The sequence below is a fragment of the Cryptomeria japonica genome, chromosome 7 (assembly GCF_030272615.1).
Source record: "Cryptomeria japonica chromosome 7, Sugi_1.0, whole genome shotgun sequence".
Classification (NCBI taxonomy): domain Eukaryota; kingdom Viridiplantae; phylum Streptophyta; class Pinopsida; order Cupressales; family Cupressaceae; genus Cryptomeria; species Cryptomeria japonica.
The window spans coordinates 214683875-214695243 of NC_081411.1; the positions used below are offsets into that span (position 1 = coordinate 214683875).

Genomic DNA, 11369 nt, shown 5'->3' on the forward strand with positions numbered 1-11369 from the left:
TTCTTCGTAGCCACAGAGAAATACGCGTAGATTGTGACTTTTGCATCTTCGCGGAGGTTTATGTAATAAAGGACGCAACAATTCCACGCGGAACACGGCAATAATGTCCATTGCTCTTTTCCTCTTAGTTGCCTTGGTCCACTTACTTTGTTGTTTGTCTTTGTATATAATGTAAGACAAAATAATTTCAAGATAGCGATAATGTCAATTGGATTTATTGTCTTATTTGATTTTTTTAATAGTTAATGATTATAAAGGAGTATCTACATTTCTAAAGTAAAAACATGAATAATGGCTATGTTATTGAGTTACTTTTGAATATTTTATTATATGACTTTTATAAAGTTAGTTAAGTACATATTTTCTAATTACCAATTTAAGAGAATGAAACTAATTATTATATCAGTAATAAGTCAAAAAGTGACAAAAATTGATTTTTTTTTAATATGAAAGCTTAATTTTCTAACATCTCTCTAAGATTTATATTTCAAATAAAAAATATGTTGATAAAAATATGTATATATTTAGGTATATGCATATGCATATGTATATACATACACATACATGTATGTACAAATACATATTTTTATCAACATGTTTTGTTGTGTAAAATATAACATTAAGGGGAGATGTTAGAATATTAGGAGTTACATATTGTAATAAAGTCACCAACTTAGTGAGTTTTGGTTTATTATTGTTATAATAATTATTTTCATTCTTATAGGTCCCTAGTTCATAAATTCATTCTTGAAATGCTTTATAAAAGTCATATAGTGAGACATTCAAAAGCAACTCAATAATGTAAGATCATTATTCATGCACGTTTGTGTTCTTTAGTAGTTTTTAACTCATGCACTAGATGGAACTTCATCGAGATACCTCATAAACTTTGAAAGAGTGTAGTTCTTGAGTTCAATTATTGACTTTCCAAATTATCATCTTCCTGAATTCTCAAATCACAATCTTCTAAAGTATTGGAAAATAATCCTCATTAACTATTTGAGGAATAATTCATATCATGCTTATATCAAATCCATTTCTACCATAAAAAAGTGAACTTCACAATACATGCATTTTCCAATACTATCAACATAAAAAAAGAGAACAAAGTATATGCTTCTCATACAAAGTGTCAAGTGTAAGTTAGAAGCTATCACATCCCTACAATGGATGATCAAAAGGGAGAATGATGACAAAGAGATGGTCCTAATTATAAGGGAACGATAAGTAATCTTATAGATGGCCTCACATTTAATATGATTCCAAACACCAACAAGTTAAGTTGTTGTATAATAGTAAACTATAGAGCCAAGCAAACCTGTATTACAATATCAAATTGCAAATGGTTTTTCTTGAACCATTCAATCAAAAAATAAAGCACAAACTAGAAAATTCATTAGCATAATAAAAAGCATTGGAATGTTATCAAATTGGGAAAGATACTTTGTCACAATAAACAACACCTAATTCAACCAAAACTAATATTTTTCCATGATCATACTTGAAACAATCTCCAAATACAAGTTATATTGAACTATCTAAGAAAACAAAAAATATAGACAAAAAATTGCATTTTTTATATTATGGAATCTTTCCTTAAAAAATTAACTATACCTTATTTACAAAAAGTGTTTTGCTTGTCCTATTAGAGAATAATTTCAAAATAGTAAAAGGACATGAAAATAAAATTTCCAAAACATACATGTAGTACCCAATATTGACATAAAGGAAAGATAGAATGCATGATGACAATCAAAATTTAAAATGGGTTACACAACAAGTACGAAACAACACCCAAACATGCATTATTAACTAATACGCTCTTGAACTCCTGCATTTTCTAGCACCAAAAAATTGCAATTACTTTATTAAAAACCTTCCAATTAACTAGCCATTAGATGTTAGAATTACAACAGCCATGAAAAAGGTCTTGTCCTCAATCTCTAAAGGAATTGTCATTGTGAGAGACTTTGTAAATGTGTGTAGGTAACCTTTATGCACTTAGACTAGAAAATCAAGTTCTTTATACATAAATCAAAGAAATTGAAGTAGGATTTTTGAAATTTGTTATGAAAATAGATCAAATATAGCAACACAAAATAACAATCATGCTATAGTCTCATATGGTAAGCTCAAATTTGAGACTAAAGAATCACATTTTCATTAATATGAGATGAATTCTCCTTAAATACTCTACAATTACACTTGGCTCTCAAGGTAGTGCTCATATAAGTAAGTGGGTTTCTTCTTGAAAAATTGAATCTGTCAATACACATAGCATTAGATAGTACCAAAATATTCTTGTGGGGTGAGATAAGTAAGGGGCAATTAGAGAAAAATATGGTGTTTTTCATTCATTGTGTGAATTAAACGGAAAAAATAGAGCACCAATATGTGAATATGTGCACAAAATTTGATAAAACAGGGGAGGGGAGATAGGCTAGAGTGTTGTCATGGCTTTAGGGCTGATATCTTTCCTTCGTCCATTTCCTTTGCTCTACATGCTACACAATAGACCTTTGTCATATTGAAAAAAGATATTTGCTCACATTAGTTGCTTCCACATAAGGTTTACATGCATGACATTGCAAAATCAGTTGCAAGCCTTTCCAAGCACATTTTGTTAGGCTCATAACTATACTGCATTGTTTTCCTAACTTCTACCACCATACCTTAGAAATCATGTGTTCTCTCTTCTTCAAATACCAAAAGAAAGCCACTAACAACCTATATTCATAAATGGAATCCAATGAGAAATCAACACAAGTTATTTGATCATTTTCACATAAAAAACTTGCACTTTAAATCTCTCAACCTAGAAATAGAAAACAAATCTTTAAGGAAATTGAATTCTCATTGGATGTCATAGAGTCAATTGATCACTGTTTAAGAGCATGGCCTATGTTATAATTCCATGCATGGGAGGGACTAAAAATATGTATTTCTATTTAGCTGATGCAAACAAACTATGTCTTAAGTGTTAATGCATTAAAGCCTACGTAGGAGTTAGCTTTTGCCAAGTGTCAATTTAGGAGTTAAATCAAGATCTGATTTTTATTTTATTTCTTGTTTGCATTGAATCCATGTAGGAGGGAAATTAGAGGGAATTTTTTAGTTAAAAAAGTTTTTCTATGGTTATTTGGCAGTGTATGTAGGGAGGAGTTAAGTTTTTGGTTATTGAATTAAAAAAGGGAACGCTGGTAATTTAGAGTCACTTTTGATAGTTGTAATTTTTCTGATTGAAAAAATAAATTAAAATCTGAGATTGCAAGGCAATGAAGTCCAAAATTCTGATTACTTTTTGTTCATTTTGTGATTATTCCCTCTATTATACATAGAACAGAATTGTTTGCTTGCAAATGTTAATAAAACTTAAATATATATAATTTAAAGAATGAAAAAAATAATGATAAGATATTTAAATATTCAAAAGATGAATAGATATTTAAATATTAAAAATAATATACAACTAGTACACAAAAACCTCACAACTTCTTAGTAATTGCAGTGTTGGACAATTAAAATACCGCGTTATCTGTTGTTTATTTTAAAAAGGAATTGCACGGATTAACTCAACCGACAGAAACTACAACATAAAAGTTCAAACAGAGATCAATGTGGAAATGTCGGTGAGTCAATGGATCTACCAGTCACGAGTGTGCTTTTCCAATTATGCCGACACCATCATAATTCTTCCGGGGGGTATTCTCTCTATGGGGGCTTCTTACGTATCTGCACCAAAATCTTTGAAGCCCAAACTGGGCATTTGGGCAAGGATATTTGGGGATCTGACGGATGGCTTTATACTTTACAGGATTCTCTGAAAAATACAGGTACCCTTAACTCTTCAAATTATTATTGGGCAAAATATGTATCTTGTATAAGTTCCTTTAAGTTTACATTCAATTTGTTTGGTCGTAAGTTGATTTAAGGAGCTACTGGATGTGAAATTGAAACATTTTATTAAGATGAGCAACATTGAAGCCTCCATCTCTTCTTCCACGAGCACTTTCTCCGAAATTGGGAATGGCTTTGAAGCCAGCACGTCCTCTTCCCCAAATGTTGGAAACTCCAATGCTTCTGCTAAACTGTCCATTGATTTGGCTCTAGATTATATAGATGATGTCTTGTCTGCCATTACTGATAAGGTAAGAAATATGTATTTTGCCTAATTTCATTTGGATTTTATTTTTTTAACATTTTGGTTTTTCCACAATTTCATACTTCATCTATATTAGAAGTATGAATATTAATATTTAAAAATAGCTTTGACATCACACTATATCTTTACAGAATTCAGCCTCTAAAATGGTTGACAGAGGAATGAAATTGAAGGACATGGTGGAACCGTTAACATCAGATTTTTCTAAATTGTGTGAAGGGATTTCACAGGGGGCCAAAATGTTTTCTGATCAGGTAACTTTTCCAACTGAACTATCTTTCATTTCCTAGAGAACCTAATAGTTAATATTCCATGCCCCCTGTTTTTCTTCATGGATAATCTTGGACATGAAACGATGAATTGATTCAACGCCAAATGGTTATGAGAGATTTTACATTTCATTAACGCATAAAGATGATAAATAATTATCGCCTTTTTAGTAATAGTTCTTTAACTGTCATAAATGTTTTCCCCCGTTTCTTCTTTTCTTTCTATTTGGAGTAGAAATTCATTACAAAAAGCCCCTCTAGCGAAGCGCGCGCAATGGCCGTGGATGTGTTAAAAGGAGTGGGCAACGCTCATTGGGCTGCAGTAGGGCTTTTGGCAGTAGCTAATGTTCTGGAAAGATTGGACAAGATTTCTTCAAATGACAGGGAATGCATAGATCTTCTCAAAGCGACGTTAGACTTAGCTAAGTATATTAAGATGGTGAGAGACATCGATGCTGATTTCCACAGAGAAATCTTGAAGAAAACGTCCGAATCTCTTCATTTGATAGTAAGCGGGGCAATCTTGTGTCACTCCTTTATCAGATGCAACAGAATAACCAAGTACGTGAAAATCTACAAACTCGTCTTTATTTCTTCTTATGCTGTATGCATTTATCAAAGTGGGAAATAAATACATAGTTGTGAAAGATGCTTCTCTTCTGTTTTATAATAACTAACTATATGGAAAAAATAAATAAATAAAGGTTCCTGACAGCAAAGAAGATCTGTGAAGAACTTGTGTAGCTGCGACGAAAAGTCGATAGAATGAAAATAGATATTGTTCTTCTGATGAATCATATGATCCTATGTTCACTTACATTCCACCTATCAAAGCAACATCACCGTACTAATGATGATGGAAGCTTAAATCAGCACTATACCAATGATACAGGTGATGAGATTTATTTGGGTTTGTTTTCTATTTTCATTGGAGAGGATCTACCTAGTAATTGGGCATTCTAATTTCTTTATTTAAAAAAAATTTATAAGACAATCTCAAATCATTTTAAAAATTTTACATTAATGATGATAATTGAAATCATTAAGATTTCAAGTTCACATCATTAAATGGTGTCTATCAGCATGTTTTTTTGAGATGTCAGAAAAGATATCAAAGAAAAGGTTACACCAGTAATTGTACACAAAATTATGTTTTGTTGATGTATTGATGTAAGATCTTATAATTTGTGTTTTTCAGATCTAAAGAATACATTTATTCAATTATGAATACTTATGATCACTATTGACAACTTTAAAATTACAACTACTAATATGATAGTATTAAAAATATTAAATATTAAAACAACAAATTTTGTCACAATTATTGGATCCTTTCCCTTAATGAACAGTAAATTTTACTGTTATGGATATTAAAGATGGAAGATAGAAAACTATTGATTATATTTTTCTTAGAGGGATGCAATGATGTTATTAAATTGTAAGATTCTGAACTATCATGAATTGTTTCGATTCAATTTTGTGAACTGTTACACATTCAAAATGTTAATTGCACAGGTGAAACGCCTGATAGATCTGAAACAAAAATCTCTACAAAAACATCAGAGACTGTATGTGTAGAGGCTCTATTCCCAGAAACTGGTAATCTACATTTATCTAATCAGAAAAATGCATTCCAACTACGAGAAAGGCTACTGCGCACGTTTATCGCATTTGGGGGATATTTCAAGCACACTGCAAATGGCCTCAGAAAGATTGCTGGACTTAGATTTGAAGAATGCCGAAAGCCTGTTCATACACTTTCAATGAAGCAAAAGGAAACACATACTATTGGCAGTTTATCAGTGGAAGAAGAAACACATTCTCTTGACTACTTACCAGGGGAAGGTAAATTTTGACAATCATTTACCATTTGAAGTGTAAATTTGATATGGATTGTTCTATTATTCTATCAAAGGGGGAAGAAACTTACATTTAAACATTGACCAATTTAATAGTAAGCACTGCTCTCACATTTGAATGTTGAATAATTATCACTGTTGATAATTAAAATTGAAATTTATGTTCTAAATTTCAATCAATTAACAAGTACCATCAAATTTGTATCGTGGGTATGTAATAAGCCAGTTGAACATGGCTTCACCTTTGAGGAATTGGTGACGGCAACAAACGGGTTTAGAAAGTTGCTGGGTCAAGGAGGTTTCGGCTTTACATACAGGGTAAAATTTCCTTCGTTTTCAAGAAGTACAGTTATAACAGAAAACATAAATATAGTTCTATAAGACTAACACAATACTTATTACGATATTTCTCATTTTTTGAAGGGAATTTTATCTGATGGAAGGCATGTCGTAATAAAAAGATCGCGGGATAAAAGTAGAGCCTTACAGAGGGAATTGGAGTGCATAACAAATCTAAAGCATCCAAACATTCTGGATCTGGTGGGATCTTGCATTACAGGAGATGAGTTACTGCTTTTGTTTGACTATATGGCTAATGAAGATCTATCGAGTTTACTCTTTGGTAAGTTTCATTGACTATATTGAATGTACAAGTTTAAATTTTATAGAGGGTAAGATATGTATGTTTCATTTGTAAGACAATTAGATACTTCCTGTAAAGAATATCGGATAGTCTTATATTGCCATCTATAGATCTATATATAGATTGCTAGCATCATTCCCTTTGAATTGCATCTTGTGAAAATACACATTTATTCCAAATGACAGAGCCAAGAGATAATCAAGTCCTTGACTGGCCCACCAGAAAGAAGATAATCAATGGAGTAGCGAGCGCACTCGTGTATCTTCAAGAGAGTGCCGATGTGTGCATAGTACACGGAGATATTAAACCAACAAATATTCTTATTGATGAGGATTTCAATGCAAAAGTTTCAGATTTTGGAATTGCAAGAAAACATCCTGAAGCGAAATCCATGGATAATAAAAATGGCGAGGAGGAAGGGGTGTATGTTGATTTTGAAGAATCATCAAATGACCCGCATCATTCAACCGGAGCTGCCGGCACAGTGTACAGTCCCCCTGCCTTAATAGATGTCTATCAATCATAAATAAAATTAATTGTTGTCATTTTATTGGCTCCCACATGGTAGGTGTCCCTCAAAGAGGCACTTCCTAAGGCATCTTGATGTTAAAGAACAAAATATATATCGATTTATTTACGCAGATCATTTGATGTAAACAAACATTAACGAGCATTGATATACTTTCATTGCATGTCCTTGTTTGGCAGAGGTTACGTAGCCCCAGAATGCATTCGAACTGGTCAAGTGACAAAGAAGGCGGATATTTACAACGTTGGATTGCTTATGTTGAATTTGATATCTGGCAAAAGATGTATAGAAATCGATGGTGTTACAAATAAGATGCAGAGTCTTGTATTACTGGTAACTTTACCATTATTTTTATGAAAATTGCTACTCCAAATTTTGCTATGGATTCAGCGAGACAAGTAACTCTACATTCTTTCTGTGTGTTTACAGGCGAACAAGTTATCTGATGAGGATCGGCTTGGTGAACTAATTGATCCTCGATTACTCAAGACGAGAGGGTTTGACTCGGAGAGCATATTGAGAACAACCCATATAGCTCTGTTGTGCTCTCACTTTCAAGCCGAATACCGCCCAACAACATCCGACATGTTTAAATTTCTTTCATCAGAAAGTAGTCCTTTCCACATCCATAATTTACAGGAACAGCAAGAAATGATTAAAATAGACCATGGTTTACAAATCACTGCCCTTGAACTATTGTAGGCTATCAAATACTAAAATGTTGTCTCCTTGATTCTTTGAAGGCGGTGAATCAGAGTGTAGCCCGGAAGTATTCATTATGTGACCTGGTCATTATAAAAAGATTTAATTCTTAAAAAATATTATTTATATTTTTAATAGAAATATCAAAGTATTATATTTATTTTTTATTTCATTTCTTTACAATATATCTAATTATATTCATATTAATTTTAAAGAAGTTATGTATTTAATGCTTGATTACAAAGTTCAAATGTGAATTTGAAATCTAGTAAGATCTTTAAGGATAGTGAATTTATATATAAAAAGGGATATGGTTAGTTTAATGTAGAAACTAAAAAAATAATTGATATGATTTTTTACATGCAAAATTCTATAATTATTAATAGTAATAAAATAATTTGTTCAATGGGTAGTGGTGTTCAATTTGTTGAATTAGGTGTATTTAAAAAGAATCAATCAATCAATTTCTACAGTAAAAGGTGTATTGAATAGTTTCCTATCTATTAAATCAAACATATATAACTAGGAACACAAATCAACTTGAAAGTGTGTTTTCCACCATCCAATGTTTATTTTAATGTCATGATGATGCGTACTAACAAGGTAGAGATATTCAAGTTTAGGAAAAACTCCAAACTTGAAGCTATTTTTTAAACCCTAACATATATACTTGGGTCAAAGGAAAAACAATTGCCCAAGAAGTGCTAGTGCATACTTGCTACCAAATGGGATAAAATTCTCATGTAATTCCCTTATGATTTCAGCTATTAAAATGAGATTCACTACATTCCCTAATGAATATAACTTATTCTATTAGAATTTTGTAAAGATACCCTATAGATTCATATCCTCCCATTAAAAATCCCACCCTTCCTTACTTTTCCTTGCCTAAAATGTTTCCACATTAGAATCATTACATATTGTGAATTTTTTTTTTTTTTTTGAGATGATACAAGAATTTATTAGCATAAAGTGGTTATCCTTTTGTTGTATTAAATTTCTTGTCTTACATGTCTTTCATTGATGCATACCGAATAATTTATTGGGCTAATAGGTTACTTATGAGGGTTGTCTTTCTTAATGCATTAAAAGAATACATCTACCTCCTTTACTTAGCTCTTGGAGTTTTAAGAATTCAGATCTAGATGAAACTTTCAAAATTGATAGCCATTTTTGGTAACATAAATAAAAATCTAAATGAGATGTGTTAATCATCCAATTAATATGAGTCTTTCTATTTTATCATAAATATAAACTTAAACCATAAATAGAAGTTATTGCTATTGTAATGTACATTAGAAATTTGATGTAGGTTCTTGTTGTTAGATATTTAAGGCTATTTTAAGAGAGTAAATTATAAAAATACATTTTTTGAGTTAATGTTTGCAATCTACATGTATATCTTGTTTTAGAAAATCAATATAAGGCAATTTCCTTTTTGTTTAATGAAACACAATCTTTATTGTTTGTGCATTTTCCTTAAGAAATAATAGCCATATTTTTAAAGGTAAATGTTTTTGTGCCCTTGTTGTGATTTTATTAGTTGCAACCAATAATTATTATAAATATTTTGAAACATAAGATATGGGTTGATAGGTTGAATTTTAGAAAACTGAATTTAAGGATGAAAATGCATTTGAGAGTGTGAGCTTTGCAAGGCAAAGTTTGATAAATCAAATTTTTGGCTAACTTGGTTATGAACATGAAATTATTGAGATATATAACTTGAGACTCTATTTGGTTGTGAATTGGTACTATCCTACTATTTAATAATCACTTCATTGCAAATAAATTGATGATGATTTAATGATTATAATATAGTGATAAAGATGAACAAACTTAATCAGCCTTCATTTCTCCTTTTCTACTTCTACATCTCTTAATACATGCTTTTGCACATTACAATACACCTTGAACATTCCATCTTGTACTATCACATTGTAATTTAGTAACATGTAATTATACTTTCTATTTTAAAAAACATTAGTTTAATAATAGATGCTTCTAAAAGAAATTGATAAAGTGTATTAAATGCATGAATTATTCTTACCATAAACACGTGTTTATATAGTCAATTATATATGATTCAATTTAGGTATAAGAAATATAACCCCCTAACTATTAAATTGCTTATGAAATCTACGAAATCTATAAAGATAAATGACATGAAAATCTCGTGAACTTTAAGAAATTATTAAAAATCCTGAAAAACAAAAGCTCGCAAGAAACAGTTTTTTTAAATATTTTAAAATGCAATCAATAACAATCTTGACAAATCATAAATGAGACTTTAATTAGTGAAGACAAATAATTATCACCTAATCCACATAAAAGATTATAAATAGCACTACTGTTCTAAAGCAAGAAAATTACGGTCGACCAAATGCATCGGATCATGACGGTGCGAAATGTAAAATGGTTACATCGCGACCTGTTAGGATTATTTGTTTATTAGTATTACTTCACAATGTGAATAATGCAGCTTCCATATCTTTTGACTTTTATGGCAATTACTTTTGGATATAATTGTCATTTTGTATTATGTTTCTTGAGCCGATCGGAAGATCACATTTATAGAGACGTCCAGGTTAAGCTGGAATCTGTAATACACAATGTCTTACCCGCTACAATTTACCAAGATAATGTGGGAGGCCTTCAGATCTCCATTAAATATTGTGGTTCGCGGGCATTGTAGAATAATTAATGGTGTCTTCCCTATATAATTTTTTTTTTTGTAAATCAGCCCCAAAATGATGAGCATCGGTTAGCTGGTGGTAAAGGACCTCTTATGATGGTTTTAAACCTTTTGTGACTCATTACATACATTATAGGTCAACCATGATGAGCATCGGTTAGCTGGTGGTAAAGGACCTCTTATGATGGTTTTAAACCTTTTGTGACTCATTACATACATTATAGGTCAACCATGAGGGTAGGTGTGAGTTTTGAAGTATCAAAATTCAAGGAGAATCCATATTACATGCCTTCAATTAGGCCATCGAGGTTCGTGGGTGACTAGGAAGTCATCTCAAACATGATATAGAATGGGAAAAGTTTGAGGAGTTAATTTTGTTATGAAATTTCATAATTTAAAATGTGAAGTGTTAGGGGTCAAGCCTACTTCATGACTAGGAAGTCATCCCAAACATGATGTAGAATGGGAAAAGTTTGAGGACTTAATTTTGTTAAGAAATTTCATAATTTA

The 11369-nt window shown here is 31.2% G+C and overlaps 2 protein-coding genes across 2 annotated transcripts; both read left to right on the top strand.

The window, feature by feature from the left end:
- Positions 1–4677: 4677 nt before the first annotated feature.
- LOC131856299 (uncharacterized) lies at positions 4678–5317 on the top strand. The gene is made up of 2 exons (XM_059207908.1): positions 4678–4992; positions 5136–5317. The coding sequence occupies exons 1-2, from the start codon at positions 4706–4708 to the stop codon at positions 5173–5175; spliced, it is 327 nt and encodes a 108-aa protein (XP_059063891.1). The 5' UTR covers positions 4678–4705; the 3' UTR covers positions 5176–5317.
- LOC131856585 (probable serine/threonine-protein kinase PBL23) lies at positions 5197–8244 on the top strand. The gene is made up of 7 exons (XM_059208428.1): positions 5197–5323; positions 5947–6276; positions 6517–6608; positions 6714–6912; positions 7119–7419; positions 7642–7795; positions 7892–8244. Exons 1-7 carry the CDS (start codon positions 5197–5199, stop codon positions 8162–8164), a joined length of 1476 nt encoding a protein of 491 aa, XP_059064411.1. The 3' UTR covers positions 8165–8244.
- The last annotated feature ends 3125 nt before the right edge of the window (positions 8245–11369 follow it).

Excerpts from the sequence above, each read along its gene's own strand:
- LOC131856299 (XM_059207908.1), top strand. The coding sequence starts at position 4,706 with ATGGCCGTGGATGTGTTAAAAGGAGTGGGCAACGCTCATTGGGCTGCA. Across the intron at positions 4,993-5,135 it reads AGATGCAACAGAATAACCAA|GTTCCTGACAGCAAAGAAGA; the intron begins GTACGTGAAAAT and ends AAATAAATAAAG.
- LOC131856585 (XM_059208428.1), top strand. The coding sequence starts at position 5,197 with ATGAAAATAGATATTGTTCTTCTGATGAATCATATGATCCTATGTTCA. Across the intron at positions 6,913-7,118 it reads TCTATCGAGTTTACTCTTTG|AGCCAAGAGATAATCAAGTC; the intron begins GTAAGTTTCATT and ends TCCAAATGACAG. Across the intron at positions 7,420-7,641 it reads ACCGGAGCTGCCGGCACAGT|AGGTTACGTAGCCCCAGAAT; the intron begins GTACAGTCCCCC and ends CTTGTTTGGCAG.